This window comes from Eschrichtius robustus, chromosome 15, assembly GCF_028021215.1.
Source record: "Eschrichtius robustus isolate mEscRob2 chromosome 15, mEscRob2.pri, whole genome shotgun sequence".
NCBI lineage: Eukaryota > Metazoa > Chordata > Mammalia > Artiodactyla > Eschrichtiidae > Eschrichtius > Eschrichtius robustus.
The window spans coordinates 6,758,323-6,780,398 of NC_090838.1; the positions used below are offsets into that span (position 1 = coordinate 6,758,323).

The 22,076-nt window shown below is 36.9% G+C and overlaps 1 protein-coding gene across 1 annotated transcript in view; it reads right to left on the minus strand.

The window, feature by feature from the left end:
* YWHAQ (tyrosine 3-monooxygenase/tryptophan 5-monooxygenase activation protein theta) overlaps positions 1-22,076 on the minus strand; it is a 31,324-nt gene continuing 9,248 nt past the window's right edge. The window contains exons 3-6 of the mRNA XM_068564001.1: positions 5,569-5,692; positions 3,410-3,573; positions 2,670-2,765; positions 1-1,082 (exon numbers count right to left, since the gene is read on the minus strand). Of these exons, the coding sequence (XP_068420102.1) occupies positions 1,023-1,082; positions 2,670-2,765; positions 3,410-3,573; positions 5,569-5,692 (444 nt within the window). The 3' untranslated portion in view covers positions 1-1,022. The remainder of the gene's footprint in view (positions 1,083-2,669; positions 2,766-3,409; positions 3,574-5,568; positions 5,693-22,076) is intronic.

Below are 22,076 nucleotides of genomic sequence, written 5' to 3' on the forward strand. Positions count from 1 at the left end.
TGGTTTATAAAATGTAATTTTATTTTACGTTACTCTGCTGTTACATAGGGCATAACATTTTCACAACGCTTTTTTGGGACTACAGTCGATGATTATTAGCAACATACAATAGTGGTCCAACTCTCTAACAATCACTAGACAAACTGGACACCCTCTCACATGTGCACAAATCTGCATGGAAAAGTACTAAAGTTTTAGACTTGGACTTGTGTACTTTATTTCCCCTTTCTAGTGTATTAAGAAATGACATGCACTTTCATTTGCCAAAAGCAACGCTTGTATTCTGGCAGCAACATGCTACTTCTATTACATAGTAAAGTGAATACCAGAACTACAAAGGCAGGAGGTGTAAGTGAATTTTTATTGGGAAGGGAAGTTGTCAACTTAAACAGCAGCAAATGAAGAGTGAATGAGGAAACTCCCTGTTGTCACAGATACACAAGACCTCCATTATATATGATACAGGAGGCATTTTAATTTGTGACCCCCCAGCCTCAAAATGTCAAATGCTTTTCCATTCAATCTAATACTTCTGGATTCCTACCAAAAAGGAATATATTAAGAGGATGGAAAAGTTGCTTACTGAAAGAAAATCCCCGAAGAAGAGTAAGGGAGGGAATGTAGAAATTAAGAAGTTATGTAGAACACTCTTTAAATTGTAATTAACTACATTTTCATATCTTCACAGTAATACAAAACACAGTCACTTGCAGAACTGGTTCAGATTACTTAAATACCAGATACATTTTTAGTCCTCTACATAAGTGTTTGGAAGTTACTTATGTTTATATGAAATGAAGCTATTAATACTTTTCTACAGCAGTAACTGCACACCAGGAAGGCCAAGACAAACACAAATCAAGGAATGGAGTTTTCCCAAAGCTGCAGTGTGAAAAGACTATAAACAGTTGATTCCATACACATGAATGGGTTTCTTTGCTATAGGAAATCCAAATGGAATAAGGAATGGAGATGAGTAAAAAGGTTTCTTGAGGGGAAGAAGGATGACACCCTGTATGCACTTAGTTCTCTGCCCCTTCTGCCGCATCACATTCTTCTCCTGCACTGTCTGATGTCCATAACTAGAAAAAAAAAATCATATTAAGTTACTATTTCTAGATCAATTATTTCAAGTCTTATTATAATATCAAAATGTAATTCTTAGAGCAGTAAATTAAACAATAGAGATTATGACTAAGACTGGAAGTTATATTTCATCAACTCCTCCCAAAGTGTACCCCTGTATTCCTTTCACTGTGCATTTACAAAATGGCAAACACATATACAATATTTGAGTACGTTTTCAAAGCTTACTATAATCTCAGATGAAAACAAGGTAACTAACATCCTTAGAATTTAATGCTCTCTCAATTTCTGGCAGCCCAATGCTCTCTTTAAAAGCACTACTAAAATATAATTTATGAGATTAATAAGGCCAAAAAAATTTTTCTTTGGGGCTGGGCAGGGACCATAGTCAAAGTCACCATTGCCAAGTACCTGAAGGGCTATCATATAGAAAAAGAAGCAGGCTTACTTTGTATGCTGCAAAGAGTTAAACAGGAGTGAACGATGTTAAGTTACAGGGAAGCAGCATGTATGCATGAAGATATGTAGATACGGTTCTTGAATTAGGTAGGATGTTAGTCTCTCTAATTTTAGGATGGAACAATGAAGTGAAAAAGGGAATAGTCAATATTTGTTGACTATGCATAACAATAGTTCACAAAATGGATTTCTATTAGACCAGCACCAAGACACTAGTGGCAATTTTAGCAGAGCTGAAGTCTTAACCTTTAAGTCATTATTAAGATACTAAAATAAAAACAAACAAACAAAACAAATATCCCCAAAGAACTGTCTCTGGGAGAGAGAAAACAAAACAGAACTAGTTACAAGATAGCTCCACGGTGCATCTGGAAAGAGGTTAATTGCTCAGTTTGTTTTTCTTCCACAGAAGCTATTTATGCTGATCATTTTTCTATTGTTACCTCACAACCAGAGGGATTTCTAATGGCTGGGAATGAACTGTCTTCATAATTTCTCTGTTCAGCAAAGTTGAACAGATAGGGTGCTAATGTTAAAATTTTTTTTATCTAGCAGAAGATGAAGCATCAAAACTGGGGGGGGGGGCAGGGGAGGGGGCGGGAGAACTACATTTATATTAAAAGGTGTATTTCTTCCACATTTTGTCTAAGATTTTGACATATCCAATTTACTTGAACCTACAAAAGCTAAGTAAAGCTCAACCTGTATTTTTTTCTCCATTACTTTTTCCTCCATCCCCTGTCTATACAAGAGGTAGGGAGAAAAACAAAAGAAAAAACAAATTAAAAAAGACAAACTCTCTAGATTAACATAATTTATCAACATCTTCATACCAGTGAAATAAAGAGTCAATAATGTTAATATTATGAGTTCCTAAAATCTTAGTACTTTCTCAGGAAGGTCTGATAAAATGCCTATTCAACTTGAAAATCTGCCTACAAAGAACAGTTGTCCTATACAAAATACTAATACGTATTTAATATTTTTATGTAATTTTTATATATTCATTTTCTAAGAGCAAGTGTAGCTCTAATATAGCTGCCCCAAAACACAGGGAGCCTGAATAAAATATTAATACTTTTGTTCCTGAAAAGGAAATAAAATTAAAAGAATGAAAAACTCACTGTTAGGTTGTCTCTAAGCAACTGCATGATGAGGGTGCTGTCTTTGTATGAGTCTTCATTCAGTGTATCAAGCTCTGCAATGGCCTCATCAAAAGCCTGACAAATATTTATATCCATGGTAAACAATATTTACATCGACACAAACTGATACTCTATAGTCGCAAACCATTTTTATAAAATAGATGAACATCCACTTTATGTTCTATTATCACTTAAAACAAAACTGAATGAAATCACTTCCTCGGATTCTCAGCTTAAGAATTTTTGAGGATGACTAAAACTTATAAAGTTATACGTACTTAATCAGTAAACAAGCATTTCTTAGTTCTTTCACAGGACAGACAGCACGGTAGCTATGCCCAATATATTTTTTACAAATAAGAACTAGTATTTATTTGCAAAAACCCCTTTGAACACTTCCATTTTGAAACACTTTGAGGAATGCAGAGATTCTACTGATCAAACCTGGCAGGCATTACTTTCCAATTCTTTACATTTCTTTCATACTTTTTTGATTACTCTGACCAATATGCTCTTTAGACAGATCTTACTGCTTACAACCATAGCTGGGAGAGTAAGATCTTGAGAAGGACAGTGGTAGGTGGTCATGATGGTAAGAAAAAGGAGATACCCAAATAAATGTAGAAATCATCCCTGGATATTCAAGTAAAATACCTAGACATTAACATGCTTGCTATCTCAAATAACCTAAAGAGGGTATTTCTGGACACACATCTTACCGTTTTAGCCAGTGTGCAGGCAAGTTCTGGGTTATTAAGGATCTCATAGTAAAATACAGAAAAGTTAAGAGCCAGCCCCAGGCGGATTGGGTGTGTGGGTTGCATCTCTTTCTTGCTTATATCAAAAGCCTCTTGGTAAGCTCCTTGGGAATTATCTATCGTTTCTGTGAAGGGAAAAAACGAAATAAAAAAGCATGGTACTGAAAATATCCATCCAGTATACAGTAACACCTTTAACATATGCTACTAACTCGGTAGAACCAGACTTCTCTCTGTAGCCTTCGTTTAAAACCACAGTAGCAAACCAAAAACATTATCCTGTACTGGGCTATTAAAAAACTAGTTTATAATGGTGCTTGTTTATAATCAGCTTAATAAAAAAACCATGAGACAGTATATCAGGTTTTTCCATCTCTGGGGCTAAAACACTTTTCTTCTTTCATGTCTTCTAATTTTATTACCTGAAAATGCAGCAATTAACAACAATTTGATATATGTCAATAATATCGCAATAAAACTTGAAAAAAATCAGCTGCAATATCCCTTCCCACAATAATGGAAACATTTTACAAAGATCATCACCACCAAAATCTCTATTTTTGTGACTCATCCGTAGAAATAATACTGACCCTCGGTATCAAGATGTATTATGTGAAACGCAATATAAAAGCACCGATATATAGATCAAAATCTGCTCTGACCAGAGTTTGATTACTGGCTTAATAAAAATGTCACCTTCCTGAACAAAATGTTCAGGAAGAACTACCAACACTAATCTGATTATATCATGTTTTGAAAAGGTTAGGTTTTCCGAATGAGGCCATTGGGCCCATTATAGCTCTAGAAGGACTGACCTAACAGAAATCAAGTTATCCCTTTAAAGCCCAAATATGTGCCTTTCCTTCTTCTTCTTCAATGGTACATTCACTGATCTAAACATAGCTGGTATGGCCCTCACATTTAACTAAGGAGCTCTTGGTGTCCAGCACATAAGGAGGCATTACAATGAGAGTTCTAAAGCGTCTCAGCATCTAGACTGTAAATACAGACTATTTACAAATCCCAGACTACTGGAGTGTTCTACGTATAGGATGAGAAAATCCCAATGAGCCAGAAAGGGTCAGATCAGATTAATGCTGGGGCTATGGCCCAACCTCCCAAAGATATCCCCTTGACTAGCTGACGTTTAAATGTTCAGTTCTGTGCAAATACCTGTCACATTCAATTTTGCTTATCATTATGGCAACAGAAATTATATATTGATAACACAACAGTTTAGTATACAGATTCTATTACAGCAAGGTACAAAAGTTTTCTCTTTATATCTTAAATTACACTGATTTGGGGGATGCTAAAACTGTCTCACTTTTAGTAACTCGCTGAGAGAGAGGAAGAGGAGGCTGTAATAACCGTTTGTGGGGCATGCCCTTTTAGGATAGGGTAAAATGAGGAAGAAAATAATAAACTTACTGGAAAAAAAATAAGGACTTAAGTGATACTTCTACCCAGAACTTGCTTCATAAACTGAGTAGCAGGCACATACACAATATACTACCGTACACTCAGCTACCAAATACTCCAGGAGACCGAGTTCACTGCTAATAAATTTACTTTGACTGTTTTACAATCAAGTTAGGAAATGAGGTTACTCTTTTCCCCATAGCTGTGTTTTCTGTGATAAATTATATACCAGCAATAATACTCTCATCTCACCTCTCCTCTTCAGAAATCTGGTTATGTGTAATTAGTAGTCAATGTTATGATCCCTCAAAATAGGTAGTAATTAATAAATTAATACGTCAAGTAGAAAAAGTACAATGTCCTGTTTCTAGTCTATATGTAATTTCCAGTTATCTTAAGTTTCAAGATACAAGATGCTGAAGACCATGTGACACAACAGAATCACCCAAAGCATATGCAAAGAACTCTGGGGCTAAAAATATGGTGAACCAAATTCTAAAGCCTAAAAGATTAAGCCTGTTTTTAATAATATCTTATCAGGTTATAATCAGAGAGTTTATGAGTTTAATTTTTCATAAAGAGCACATAATGTAAAGTCATAACTATGTTTTCGTTTTTTGAGAACGTAAGGTAACATTATAAATTTATCCTCCCTCTCTTTTATATTGTAGCTTTACCCATAAACCAAATACACTTACGTTTCCGATCATCACCACAAGCAACTTCAGCAAGGTACCGGAAGTAATCCCCCTTCATCTTCAGATAGAAGACCTTACTCTCTGGATTAGTTGCATTGGCTATTAAATACTTATCCAACAATTCCTGAAAGAAATAAGTTAAAACATTAGGTACTAGCAAACACAACTGCCACAGGAGCTCCACACGGTACCACCCTGGACTGGAGGCGTGGCTAGAGAGCAGGGGTCAGGCGGCCGCCATCAGCTGAACGCTCTGGGGTCACAGCAAGTCATACTTTCTAATGGCAAAGCTATATTACATCAAACACTAATTAGAAAGAGCCTGTCTGCCCACTCATCCATTCACTGAAGCAAGCATTTCCTGATACCAGCTAGGTGCTAGGCACTGTATTTGACCAGAGGGGAAATAAAGTCCTTGCCCTCAAAGAGTTCACAGTCTAATGAGAGGTAAGTATACCGTTAACAGTACAGATATGTGAATAAGGGGCTACGGAAGCACAGAGAGGGAATGTCTGGCTCTGCTGGTGATGATCACTGTAAAGACAGGCTTCCCTGGGGAAGGGATATTTGCCTTGTCAAGAAGGAACAGAAGGAATGCAGCAGTTAGGAAACGAGGATGTGCAATCATTTTAGGGAGGGGAAATAAAATGTTTAAGACATCAAATATGAAGAAGAGTATAATCACAGAATAAGTAAGCCATTATGGCCCAGAGCAGGGCTACTCAGTGTCCTCTGCAACCAGCGCTCATCCAAAAAAAAGGGTGAGTCTAGGGGTTGAGAGTAAGTGGTCTAAAAACTTACCTAGCAATGTGACAGTCATGTCTATCAAATACAACTATTTTTAAAAGTTGGGTTAGTATTTAAGTATGTCTTTTATCCCTCATTTCATACCAAGAAATGTCCGCTTGATCCAATGAGCTAGTGCCTCTCAAACTGAGGTATTTGTACAAGGTGTGCCCAGGAGTATTAAAAAGTCACAAAAAAATGAATATGGTAGACACCTTCTTGGATTATCAATTTTACCTGATGCTAAGTAATTTAAAAATCTTTTTGTAATAAAAAATATTATGGTGAATAAAATTTGGGGGGAGTAAAATCAACAAATAGATACTAAGGAAGTAAAAGATGGTTTAGAAAATGTAGTTTTAACTCAAGAGCTTTCTTGCTGTTTATCTGAATAAAAAGAGCCTAAACAAAACGCAATGATTATATGCATATTATTTTAAAGAAAATAAACAGAGAAACATTTTAAATCCTTAAATTTAATGAAAAATATGTTTAGATTAAAAAAATATATTTTAAAAGGGTCTGAAGCTCAGGGGAAGTTAAACTTAGTATTACAATAAAATTACCTAATGAAGCCCCAGAAATTTATACGTTATAAAAGTGGCAGGATCATATTGTAAGAATTTCTCCTGCTCAACATCACCAATACAATTTTAATAGTTATTTATTAAAATAAACTTGAGAAAAACTCTTTCCCAGAATCTTACAAAATCACACTACTTAAAATTTTTCCTCTAATACCATTTTTACATATCATGGATGACTTCCAATTTTAAAACTATTTCTATGGAACACCTGAATTTAGGGGGTTTTTGGGGAGGAAGGGGGGGCAATGGTGAGACAGCCACAAAAACGTTCACTAAGCTTCTAAATGTCAAACTGCCTCAGTCATCTCTATCTTAAAAAAAAAAAAATTTAAACAAGAGTAGATTCTGAGAAGCAGTATCAAATAATGCAAACACAGTATTTATACTGTAGGAACCAACACCTCTGCTTATATTCAAACTAAGGAACTACAATGTAAAATGAAGTGCCTCTCACTTTTCTTTTTCTCGCAAGTAAGTCAGGCAGTTAAGATGAGATCTCACAGAGGATCTCCAAAACAGTGCCAGCTCTGGTAAAGACAGTATTTACAATTAAAAAAAAAAAAAAAAAGCCACTTGGAACATTTAAGACCTAGTATTTTGTGATTAAATGTGGCAGAAATGTGGTAGCAGGGGCTGAGAAAAGTCTGACTGACTAGAATGAGGACTTGGGGAGAGGAGAGGAATGTGATTCTAGCTCTCATCCCCCCTAAGTCACTTGAGCCAGATGTGGGAATGCTCATGAGGACTCTCTTACTGGCACGCTGGACTTCCAAGGATTTGGAAAGCTGCTAAACAGCTACTGCATCAGTTTACACAGCCACTTATAAGCTAACTGTAAACTTTTCCCTTCTAAAATTATTAACTTTGATCACTAGTTTGCATATAGCCATTACATACGATTTACAGTGTTGGCTTTTATAAAGTGACTTGTGCATTACTTCCATCCTGGAGTTTCAGCCAGGTATCATGGTTCTTTGTCAGATGCCACTAGCTCTCTGTGAAGGAAACAACAGGTACAGAATAATTCTGTCTTTCCATGTGCTATCAGGAGTAGCGATGTAGATTTTAGCCCAATTAAAAGACAATGGATTCTGCTTCATGTCTTACCAAAACGATTTACGGCTATATCAGGTATTATCAATACCAGTTATTAAATATTAATACCACATAGAATAAAGGCTATAAATACTTAAGGTATATAGAGCCTAGGTGTACAATTTTTTTGTTAAAAAAATTAAATTATAAAAAAGACTCAATACAGGTCAGAGAGTAAAAACCAAAATGACAAGCAGCTCCCTGGAATAAGAAAATCTTCCCAGATAAGGTCATTGGTAAGAAGAAGTCAGGAGAGGAAGGGAATCAATTTTTAACATTAATGTAGTTAAAAGTTCCTCCACTAATTCCCCCTTTACATTACTCTTGTCAATTAAGCAGGAGATCCCCTTTGTGACGCTTCAACCAGCAAATTTTATGATCCTGGGAGGCTTGGAGAACTAAGATTGGGGCTACCTTCAGTGTTGAGTGTTACCTGATTGAGAGGCAGAATGCAAGAAGTACATTCCTTTTTGAGAATCTGAGAGATCTGTGAAGTCAGTGCACTTACTACCCAAAATTACAAGATGCACTAGTAACAAAACATTCTAGACCAAAGAAACTCAAATACAAGCAAAGTCAGAGGAAAAAATATAAGTTATTATGGTACAGGTCGTTTTAGGAGATGCTAAAGGACCTCAGAATAAGCTTAATCTCAGAAAAATATGATGGGAATAACAATAAAGAGGATTACATCATAAAAGCAGTAAAGAACTACGCAAGAAATGAAATTGTGAGAAATAACAGTGATGCAAATTTAGTATAGTAATTATTCTTCTTCAATCCCAAACCTTAGAGAAAAGGTTAGGAAGAATAACAAAACTCCAGTACTAACTCTATCTCTAGGAGTGAATTATGTTTACATACAATAATCCTACCATCACTTCAATAGCTTTTCCAAAACAACTAATTTGGCTTCAGTGGTAATAGTCCGTGTGTGGCATCCAAAAAACTAATACTTTTATCTTAAATTCATTTATAAGTGATTTGTTTTATAGACAAAATAAGCTGCTCTTCTTCCTCATTATATAGCTTATTCTTTACATACCAAACTGATTTTTTTTTCCAAACTGATTTTTTTTAAGAGAGCAGGTAACTGATGAAGAGCCTTGAAATACAAACAAAATAATCAACAGGAAACAAAAAATGTTCTAAGGATTTTCAATTTCCTCTCTATCAGCTTATTGAAATTCATTAAATAAAACACTATTAACATGTTCAATCTCTAACTTTATGGCACATATACTAGTCACTATCTGTATATTTTTATCTGTTTAATCAGCACACGTTCCCATAAAAGATTACATTACTCATTCAACAAATATTTAAGTGTTCAATATGTGCCACGCCCTATTCTAACCACTCTTGCATGTATTATTTGCACATAAGAACCATTATGATAATTTTACAAGTGAATAAAATCACCTAGGAATCAAGAAACTTACACAAAGTCATATAATTAATTAAATGGGGCTAGAATCTGAAAATAAAGCTAGCATTCTTAGTACTAACCTATAAAATAATGGAGCATATCTATGAGAGATAAGGCTTTGGCCTTAAGTTATTTAATTAGTAAAGCAAACAGAAGAATTAATATAGGGTCTTCCCTGGTGGCACAGTGGTTGACAATCCGCCTGTCAATGCAGGGGACACGGATTCGAGCCCTGGCCCCGGAAGTTCCCACATGCCACGGAGCAACTAAGCCTGCACGCCACAACCATTGAGCCTGTGCTCTAGAGCCTGCAAGCCACAACTACTGAAGCCCAGGTGCCTAGAGCCCGTGCTCCGCCACAGGAGAAGCCACTGCAATGAGAAGCCTGTGCACCTCAACGAAGAACAGCCCCCGCTCACCACAACTAGAGAAAGCCTGCACGCAGCAACGAGGACCCAACGCAGATATACATACATACATACATACATACATACATACATATATACATAAATAAATTTATATTAAAAAATGAATTAATATAGTATATAGGGTAACATAACTATTCAACAAATGGAACATTCATCTAATGGTAAGAGCTAAATTTTTCTAACATCCCAACTTCAAGTATTATATATAGTACAAAGAACCACTGACATGTAGGAAGAATAAAGTCTCTAGACAATAGCTATCTCTTAATTAGGTTTTAACTCCAAGAGACCAAAATCAAAGAAAAATTCAATACTCAAGAAGGAAGTCATATTTCATCCAGAAAATTCTATTGCATTTTACAAACAGGCAGAAAGCATGGAGGAAGAAAACATTCCAAGGCACAGAGCGCCCATGGCATAAGAAAAGGCACAATTGCAAAACAGGTAGAAAGTCACTGAAGACAGTAAAATCTTTTTAAAACGAAAAGAAATAAGTAGAAAAAAACTTTCCAAACCAGCAAAAGTACATTTTTAAAAAGGAACCAAATTTCACAATTGAACCTCAGTGGAATGAATGCTGGACCAAACATCTGGTTCTAGAGTCTCCATCTAGAGCAAGTTCCTTAGTTTAATTTCTTCTATAAAATAATCAAAATATTTTCTAGTTTTAATAATCTATGCTAATTCTAAGGTATTAAATCAAAGGAGCAACCTGTTAAGCAGAGCAACTTCTAGATAAAAATGTTTCCTTAATATTTCTCATTCACAAAATTCTGTATATGGTATGTTAAGTATTTAGCACAGTGCCTACCATAGAGCAAGACTCATTATTTGTCAAATGAACATTAACCATGACATGGTAACATACTGAAATGGATGCAACAGCAAGAGAATTTCACACGTATTACAGGGCTTAAGATGGCACAGGGCTTTTCTTGAATTATTTGTTTTTGTAATTCTTTATTTTTATCAAAGTAATAATGTACAAGTTAATTAACTACCACTCTAAAATTTCTAAATAAGGAAAAAAGAAGTCTCCCCCATTCTGTTGTTTCACTCCTTCAGCAAATTTTTTTTTTTTTTTTGAAAAATCATCATCTCATACTGATATATCCAGAATTCAAATTCAACCTCACAGGATTCTTCTTCCCTTACTTGTATATTCACACACAGTGAGACTCTGGTTTCCATTAAAATAATATGTAATACTGTCCATCACCTAAAACTCAAAAGTGAAAAATAAAGTTTCTCTCCCTTCCTTGGATCCTGAGCCGGCCAGTTCTTCCCCTCCCTCACCAGTTTCTTGTAAGTTCTTCCAGATATTTTAAACATTTAAAATCCATGTACGTTCCCCCTCCCTCATGTTAGCGTACTACATACATTGTTCTACACCTTGCCTTTTCCGTGCAATAATCCCTCTGAGATCATTCCATATTCATGTTTATAACTGCCTCATGCTATAGAACACTGAACAGTATTATATATGTCCACTGTATGGGCATACCATAATTATTTAGTTTCCTCTGATGAACATTTAAGTTGCTTCAAATCTGTTGCTCTTTCCAACAATGTGCCAAATGTACCTTCGATCCTTGGAAGACAGATGTTTAACTGTCCTTCCTCAGGGCAATTTCAATTTACATCCCCACTAGCAATGTGTAAGTGTTCTAATTTCTCAACATCCTTCTGAGCCCAAGGTATTATCATTTTTTATCTTTTCCAATTCAATAAGGAAAAACATCTTACTATAGTTTTATTTTCAGTTTTCTTTAAACAGTATGGTTATATCCTTTGCCATTTCCCCAGTGAGTTTTTTCCCTTACTGATATGTAGGGATATATGTTAATGATATTAGTCCATTTTCCAGATGTATCTCATATAACTTCATGTACTTAAAGATTCTGTCTGGGACTTCCCTGGTGGCACAGTGGTTACGACTCCGAGCTCCCAATGCAGGGGGCCCGGGTTCGATCCCTGGTCAGGGAACTAGATCCCACGTGCATGCCGAAACTAAAGATCCCACGTGCCGCAACTAAGACCCGGTGCAGCCAAGTAAATAAGTAAATTAAATAAATAAATATTAAACAATAAAGACTCTGTCTGGCAGTAAAACTGCATTTATTAATATTTTTCTGTTATATTAAATCAGATCTAATATTACCAACGTTTCTGACAAATGTGAGAAGCACAAGTTAATGTAACTATTTGATTTTAGCACAAATACACGAACAGAAGACTTCTAATTGAAATACAAGTCTGAATGTGTTTTTAGGTATTGTCCACCTCACCAGATGAAATGCTAACACATATTAAATGCTACCTGAATAGCAGTGTATCAGATTAAAACACACACACACACCCCCCTCTAACTCACTCTTGTATGGAGTATTTAAGAAATTTATGACTCTTCACCTTAAAATAGATGGGTAGAAACGTGATTTCTGGTTGTGGCAATACGGTTAAGACCAAGCAGACTTTCCCTTCTAAAAATAATCAAAATGCTAAACAGAAACAGATAAAACAGAAGAAAAAATTACAGCAAAGCTCCAAAGGAAGGAAGGGAGATATTCAAGTGCTAGATAGGAAGAGGAAATGAAGTTAGAGCAAAAAAGTAAAAATTTACAACACAATGACAGTGATGTGTAGGGGGTAAGGACCCTAGAAAAACGGTGTCTATCACTGCTGAGAAGTAGCAAGAAAGCTATTTCCTGGGCTTTTGGGGGTGTGGGTGGATGTGGGTGTCGTCCCCCATGAAAAACTGAAACCCAAACACATGTTCTGTGCAGGTGCTCTTCAAATTTTTATTTCATACATGATGTGTGAGTCCGCGAGCTGAAAATCTGTGGGCCGAGGCTTAGTGTGGGCCAAGGCTTAGCGTGCCCAGCAGAAACAAATCATCAAAACCACTTCCATAATCCAAGGCACACACACACAAGTTCCACAGGAAAAACTACATCTGAATTCTTAAAAATAACAAAACTAATCAAGGGACAGATCCACCATAATGAGGGATCAGCAGACAAACAGATGGTTAGTACCCAAGAGCTTAAAAAATGAAACAGCGTGTAATAAAACATAAGTATATTAAAAATGTCTAAAGACTCTTTTAAAGAATCCTTTAAAGATATATATTTTAATATTTACGGATTAAGTGGATGACGCCCAGGACTGGCTTCAAAATAATGGGTGTGTGTGTGTTGGGGATACAAACAAAAAATTCATAATTGCTAGAGCAGGGTAATGGGTACATGGGGGGTTATCACAGCATTCTTTATTTTTGTTAAGTTTGAAAATTTTCTTGATTAAAACAACCCAAAACAGAAGTCAAGACAAAGAATAGTATACAATGAATTAAGAAAAAGTAGCTTGGAGGTGGGGGAGAGAGCTTTTAGAATTAAAAGACAAAAAAAAGTAAAACAGAAGGCATATTTGAGGAAACGCCACAGAACACACAGAACTAAAAAGATGAAACAAGTGTGGATAAGTCAAAAGATGCAAATAGAAAGAGATGTCTAAGATATGATGTCTAAGGTAATATGCAACAGGAATCCCAGGAGAAAACAGAAAGAATGAGGAAGAGATGTTATGTAGAGATAATAGCTGAGATTCTCCCAGTTACGAATATAAATAATCTTCAAGGTGGAAAGGCACACTAAATCCCAAGCAAAATAAAATAAAAATAAATTCATACCCAGACCATCATGGCAAAATTGCAGAATGTCAAAGACAAGAAAATTCTTAAAAGCAACCAGAGAAATGACACGTTACATATAAAGGAAGAAACAAGAGTATGACTGACAGTTGATTTTTCATCAGAAAACAATCAAGTATCTTCAAAGTGAGGAGAAAAACAACTGTCAGCTAGAATTCCAAAACCAATTAAAGTACCACATAGAAGCAGGAGCAAAACAAAGACATTTCCAGACAAAGACAGAAGTTCTCACTCAGATCTTTACTGGAAGAACCTTTTTAGAGTTGGGAAGGAAGAAGTAATGGAATAAAAGAGAAGTCACCAAGTAGAATAATTACAGCAACTACAATACTGAGTAAGTGGAAAATTCCTGGTCATAATAATGAAAACAACTTTTCCAAAACTGTAACAACACAGAATTATTACAAGATGCTGAATAACAATACATGCGTGATACTTCATGTTTGCAGAGCATAGTATTTCAGATTATTTAAAAGGACAAAAGTTCTTTCGTATTAAGTATGTGCAAAGGATTGAGTTGGCTAGTAAAGGACACGTGTTTTCCTACCCTCTTTTAGAGGATTATCTAAATTTTTAAGGATAGTTAATGTGCTCCCTGCCCCCCTTCTTTAATCCAACAAGTGTCTGCGCCTTTAAGAGACCACACTTTCTAAAATCTGACAATTAACTATGATAATACAATCTGCTACTAGGAGGAAATGTTTCATTAGAATAATCATGGATCTCAACTACTTCAACAGCTCACTATCCATTTTAAGGTAACTGACAAGATGTGGGTTCATTTTAGATATTTATTGTCAGGACTTTAGCCAATTATCTACATGCTGATTACTCACAAATCTGCCCTTTACCTGGCTGGGCAATTTACTTTTGCAGCTCATACCTCAGTTTACTGTTAAATAGAGTTAATGACAATCTGTACTTCTCAGCAGCCTGATGTGAAGACTGAAAGACTCAATACAAATTACTTAGAACACTGCTTGGTACACAAACCTCCATCACCACGCACCACAACACAAGTCTTTCTCTTAAGCACCAGGCAAGGTGCTCCTATTTATATTTATTGACACCTGGATGGGCCACTGGCCCTTTAAACCTTACTCATCTAAAACATATTAAATTTGCCTTCCTAATACAATCTGCTGTTGATTCTCCTCCCCTACTCAATTTTCTGTCTTAGGAAAGAAAAGCCCTCAGTTGCCCTAGTTAGAAACCTGGGTGTTATCCTAATGCTTCTTTGGCCTCACTCCCCTGGTCCCCCATATTTACAGTCACCCAAGCCTGTGGATGTAATTTTTTCCAAGTCAAGACTTTGGAAACCTTCTCAAAGAAGCAGAGTATACTTTGGGAACACACATCTCCCCACTCTTAACTATAAACCACTGAAGGAAAAGACTTTATTTTGCCTAGAATACACATATATATATATATATATTTGTATAGCAAATTAATAGGAATGCAAGACTTGACTGTAATCCGACAGTATGTAAAGTAAATCTACTTTACAAATAAGGATGAGTCAATTATAAAGAACAGCGCTCAGAGGCATGGAAACAGAAAAGGGTTACAGACATTGAAGAAAAAGGATCCAATATATAGTCATAATCAGGAAGTTGCTTATATGGAGGGCCAACCCTACTGACTGTACTACATCATTTTATGGAAGGGACCTGAGCATCTGCAGATTTTGGTATTCGTGGGGCTCCTGGAATCATTCCCCCTTGGATACTAAGGGATAACTGTATAGTCTAGGGGAGTGTGACTCACAGTCAATCAATCCACTGATCCATCCATGCCCTACCCTGGAGATGACGGCCATTAAACATCTGAAAAGCCATCCACTTCTCTTGTTATAATGCCACATTTACTAAGCGACTCCCTCATTATGAGTTGATTCCTATGTGAGTCTACCTGCCTCCTGAATGAGAACTTACTGGTCACGCCAACACAAGTACTTCAATCTCTGTGCTAGCTATTCCTCACTGTAAATGAATAAACTAATATTCTTGGTTTTATATATCAGTCACACGAGCTTGATTATTGTGGATCTATCCCCCAAAAATAGCTCAATTCTGGTGTGTTTGAGTTAAAAAGGCTGAAGGTCATACTATAAATTGCAATAAACTCACGGAGGTAATGTGACCCCTGCCACTACCCCATCCACAATCCCAACTTCTCCGTAGTGTGACACGGCTAAGTATTCGTATACATTTTGAAATATGAATAGCCACTAGACCTCAATATGCCTTAAACAGGAAAAAATTTATTTCCAAACCTGTTTCTATATTTATATTGCTTATTTCTACTAATTATCTCACCATCTTCCTACCTCCTAGCCACCCAGCCTCATCACCGCAACCTTTGACTTTTCACTCTCCATTTCCCATCCTACCACCAGTTGTTAAGCCCTACTGATTGTACCTCTGTACTAGTATTCTGATCTATCCTTTCAGTCTCATTCCTATTTCTATTACCCAGAATTAACCATATCATTTCACTTCAACTAATCCAATAACCTAACTGATCTACCAGGTTTTAGGGTTTCTTCTTTCTCTAATCCATCTTACATCTTGCTACAAAATCCAATAACCTAACTGATCTACCAGGTTTTAGGGTTTCTTCTTTCTCTAATCCATTTTACATCTTGCTACAAAATCCAATAACCTAACTGATCTACCACGTTTTAGGGTTTCTTCTTTCTCTAATCCATTTTACATCTTGCTACAAGATTAACCATAAATTCTGGACATGTTAATCCCCTGCTCAAAAAATCCCAATGGGGCTTCCCTGGTGGCGCAGTGGTTGAGAGCCTGCCTGCCAATGCAGGGGACACGGGTTTGAGCCCTGGTCCGGGAAGATCCCACATGCCACGGAGCAACTAGGCCCGTGAGCCACAATTGCTGAGCCTGCGCGTCTGGAGCCTGTGCTCCGCAACAAGAGAGGCCGCGATCATGAGAGGCCTGCGCACCGCGATGAAGAGTGACCCCCACTTGCCGCAACTAGAGAAAGCCCTCGCACAGAAACGAAGACCCAACACAGCCAAAAATAAATAAATAAATAAATAAATAAAATTAAAAAAAAAAAAAATCCCAATGGCTGTTAAAGAATAAACTTAAAGCCTAGCACTCATGGTCCTTCAGGATTAGACTCTAAACCTAGAGCTTTCAACTAATATAAGTGATAAAGAAGTACTGATCCCCTCAGCCATCAGAGCAGCAGTGTGAATGAAGCTGGAGAAGAAATCCATTTTCCCAAGTGTGTCACACAAATATGGTTATTCTGTGTGTGTCACAAGACAGAAGGAGCTGGGAAGCACTGTCTCAACCGACTGACATACACACTTATTTCTACTGTTACCATTCCTGCACCAGCAGGAAGAGCATGGAGCAACAACGAGGTGCCTCCCAAATATCAATACTTAAAGTGGTGCGCTAAGAAGCAAAACACTCATTATTAGGTGATGGGAATACAGCAGGTATGGGGGGTGTTAATGAAAAAGCAAACACTGCTAGTATCTACAGCACTATTCAGAGAAGACGGGTACTTGGGTCTATGAACAGTCTTCCAAGAGTGAGGCCGGATACAGCAGTGTTGATAGTAACTAGTCATTAAGATCATCCACCTACTGCCTCTAGTTGGTTTCTATGCTCATCAAACAACCTTCTAATGCTAATTTGGTCCCTCCAGTAAATCTGCCTTCAAGCAATAAACACAGCTAGACAATGACTGCCTGATTTGTAACTCCTGTAGTTCCCCCTCTCAGTGTGCCAGCGAAGTGGATTTGGAGGCCCTAAATCCAAGGAGACAAACCCTGGACCATAAGTGTACACTACTGTGTTACTCATCTGGCACCCTGACAGACAGACAGACAATTCTGCCTTACCCTGATTTGAGGGACAGAAATCTGTGAAAAAGTGTTACCAAGTTCTTTATATCTCCAATTTCTATTTACTAAAATTTAAACAGCTCTGGAACATTCATGAATGTGAACATGCCTTCCTGGGAGAAAGGGTGTAGACTAAAAACCACCTCGTATAAAAAGCGTTCAAACTTTTGAGATATGATTCTAAAAGTAACAAAAGACCTAAAGTCCAACATTGCCTGAAATACGTGTCAAATTAATAAAATTAATAGGAACTAATGTGACACGATGAACTGTCACCGTGGTCAGAGAAATTAATATGGATTCCTCAGATCCAAAGGGATATGATATGTGCTACTGTAGTTACAGCAAAAGTAAAATGAGCCAGAGTAGTCCATGCAATCAAGCGGTTAATTACTTTTGTGGGCAAAAGGAAATACGGAGCTAAAACCCAGAAGATAAAAAGGCAAAGGGGAAGGGGAGGAAACAGATAAAAAGAATTCAAAGTTCTCAACAAAAAGAGAAAAAGCTTTGATCTATGTCCCTGTCCCCAATTATTTCCAAACTCTTTCTCCTGGTCTATCAGATGTCTAGCCACCGCCACCCCATGACCCAGGCGAAATGATCACCAATGACAGTACTACTGCTATCAACATCTACTGTGGCACTGTGGTGCCTTTTAGGGGCCCTTTTGTGAGCATAGTACACCCCTCTCTCCTCTCCTAAACAATCAGCACTTAAAAACAATAAAAATGCTCTCTTGTATAAGAATGTTCCTCCCATCTTCCAACACAGCTACACAGCTGTTATGACTGCAGTGGTGAAGACATATAACAGAAAGAGTTTTTAGCCTCTGACAAATAATAAGGTTTGTGTCAACTGCAATCTGTCAATATTAAAGAAAATCATGCTCTTTGTCCCCTTACTTCACCCAAGGCAGCCGAGCCAATTCCAGATATTCTTAGAAACAAATGTAATGTCCAGTCCTTTGTCTCTGACCTGCTGTTATCTCCACATTTTAGCAGCTGGATACTGAGTCGCCACAACAGCAAGATACGAATGTTATCCCTTCTGCTCAAAGTTCCCAACCCTCTGGCCAAGATGTAAAGGTTTGGAAGGACAGTTTAATACATACACTGGCAACACTAATACTGCTGTCCAAATTTGCCAATCTGCACCAAAACCAAATACACATACACAACCACAATCTACCAACATTTACAGATCGGTGCTACCAAAAGAACCAAGGCAAGCATCAATGTCCATACTTCCTTCCCCTTAGAGAACTTGCAATTTACTAGTATCCAGAAACTACGTTAGCCACTGGAATTTGCAAAGTAAAACATGACAAATGATAGTGAGAAAACAAGAGTGTTCCTTAAAAGGAAAAGAAAACAAAACAAACAGAACAGGAAGTCAAATCTTAGTTTGGTCATAAGTAATCCAACTGGACAGACATCTTGATACCTAAAAGAAAATATGTTCAAGTAATTAAAAATAGGTCAAAATTGCCTTGCTAGCTTAGTATATGGGTCAAGTTTTGCTATATCCTAGGAAAACTATCAAAAATAGATAATAGCAAAGATACCTGTACTTTCACATGAGCTTTGTCTTTTGTAAGTCTATGACAAATTGAATTAAGCCATTTCTACGTTATAGAAATTACACAATTACTTGCAGACTAATGTTTCCATCTGTGGCTAAGCCATGCCACATACATTTATCTCTGCAGCTGAATTACATACAACCCTGTAGTTGAGCCTTTCGTCTACCAGATTACAGGGCATAAAGAGAAGAAAATTTAAAAAGAAAGAAGAAAAAAAAAATTAATCTGCATTTGCACCTAAACTTACACGGGTTACTGATTATATTCAACTGAACTACTGGGTACAGCACAAAAAACAACCTTGAAAAATATAGCAGTGCTTAATAGTATACAGAAGAAAAAATACAGACGAAGTCCTTATTCTTACACACCCTTACAGCTTACCAATATCGACCTAACTCAGATGCAGCCACAAGAGGAACTCAGGACACTGGTAAACTCCAGACAATACAGGATTGCGTCTCATTACTAGACGGTGGAAGATAAAACATTATATTAACATAACAACCCATGCTTACACAGGGGAAAGAATAAGAGCAAAGCTAAGAAAGTACACAATATAGGAGAGAACCATGTAATTCCATGTGGCTGGAACGCAGAGGGAAGGAATGAGTAGTGAGAAAGGAAGCTAAAGGGAAAGGCTTGAAGGTCTCCTAAGTCCTGTTAAGGAACGTGGACTCCATCTAACAGGGTAATGGTTTCAAAATTTTTTGAAATGTTTATTTTCTCTCCCCCCTGCCCTAAGTCTTTTTTAAGCAATACCAGTAAACAGTAAAAGAGACAAAAGGGAGCTGCTCTAGTTGAAGAGCATAGACTTATAAAGCCTTGACTCTCCCTGACTTCCACACAAGAGAGAACCCAGAGAAAGATGAGATGATCTCAGAAGAATAGGGTCTATAAAGGAAGGCTTTACTATGAAAGGCAGAGGGAACAGAAAGAACACTATTCCAGAAGAGTTGAATGTGAGGTCACAGCTAACTGCCTATGTAACTAAGTAAATCAATATGGCTCAGTTTCCTTGCAGGTAAACACATGTCTCATCCACCCATAATTGCACATAGGAGAGTAGAAGGAAACAGATCTGAAAGTATTAATAGGCTGTAATTTGTAACTGACTATAATAACAAGTGCAGTGGCACCGAAATTATATCTTGTAGGATAGGTGTGATTTCAACATATAGAAATGGGAGAAGGAAGGCCTTCCAACCAAGAAAAGCAGTGAGTAGAGGGACAGAAAGAAAATATGGAGGGCTTTGGGTGAACAATTTGGCTAGAGCATGAAGAATGGAGCAATCACAAGTTTTCCTTAAGCGAGCTTTTATGCCAAACCACTTGTTATTTTCCCCATAAGGTGAGAATTTCAGATCAAGGATACATGAATATTTCAACAAATGGTGCTGGGACAACTTGAGTAGCCACATGAAAAGAATGACGGTTGGGCCCCCCCGTCACACCACATGCAAAAATTAACTCCAAATGGACCAAAAGTCTGAATGTAAGAACTAAAATGGTAAAACACTTAGATAAGAGCACAGGTATAAATCTTTACGACCTTGGATTAGGTAATGGTTTCCTAAATATTACAACAAAAGCACAAGCAACCTAAGAAAAAAAAATAAGTCATATTTCATCAAAATTAACAACTTCTGTCATTGAGCCTGGCCAATGCACTCTCCCCTACCTCCTTCCCTAATCTTTTGAAGTTGTTACTCTTGATCCTTTCTCTAATTAGATGGTTCTCAAGTTTTTTTCTACTCCAAGTATCTTGGCAGATGTGGGAAAGGTCAGGAGGATAAAAATTTCCAGGGGACCATCGGTAGTTTGATCAAGACTCCCATCTCAATTTGTTCAGGAACATAAAGTCACCTCAATAAATACCATTCCCCATTTCAAATGTCAGTCCCTTGATGTTTAAATATTACATAATTTTTTTCAAATATACTAAAGGCTAAATTACATAAAAATTAACTTACATATAGCTTAACTATATTAACGGGATAGTCAATCCTTCCAAACTCTTTTTTAAGTTTTTGACATTCTTAAAAATCAAATACCTGGTCTCTGCAATCAGTCCCCAAATAATCTATAGAGTATTTTCTGATTAAAGGATGCGTAAACCCTTACTGTAACCTTTCTAACCTCTTTACTAGTCCCTCAGAATCCTGAGGGAGCAACACAAGCACTGAAGGTCTAAAAGTGTGTTGCCAAATACTTGGAAAGAGCAGCAGGCTGAACGATTAGAACACCTAATATGTATTGATACATGTTTAGTTGCAGGCATCTAATACTATAGTTTTTAAAAGAGCAAAACCTCTCTGAGCTGTGTTCAAGTCATGTCTGGTGGAATGAGCAAAATAAGAAGGAAAATGAGAGTACTAAATATTCTAGACGAGTAACAGTAGAAAGTCTGATTTAAAAATCAGTATCATTATGGTTTTAAAGCAGTTTCACGTACTTTCCCACTTATTTCCCACAGTCACCCTGGCACTTACAAAGAGCAATCTAAGACTGTCCTTTAAGAATAAAGCATTTAGATTAAATTTACAGAAGTCCTTATAGTCATGGTCTCACCACCTGCACCACTGTTTCTCCATTTCTCTAAGTAAAGCCTGCAGCAAACATACAGGAGACTGGTCAAAGGCAGTCAGTAAACTAACTGAGAATATTTTACAACATGTATTCAGCACCACACCACGCCAAATCCATCCGAAGCAAAAGGCCCAGCTGACAAAGAAATCATGGAATACTGTTCAGCTGGACAGAAAAAATGTAAATGGATAGTCAAGATCTTCGTGAAAGACAAGTTTCACTGAAATGCTTCAACCAATGTTGGCTATCAACTAACCTGACTTCCTGTCTTCAAGAGCTAACTTTCAAACCTAAATGCAACCAGATCCAAAAGCCCATCATCTACATATTTCATTCATGCCACATCTGCTTTTGGGTTGGGTCTTGGGGAGTGAGACATCATATTAACCTCACTTTACCATTCTCAACATAAGG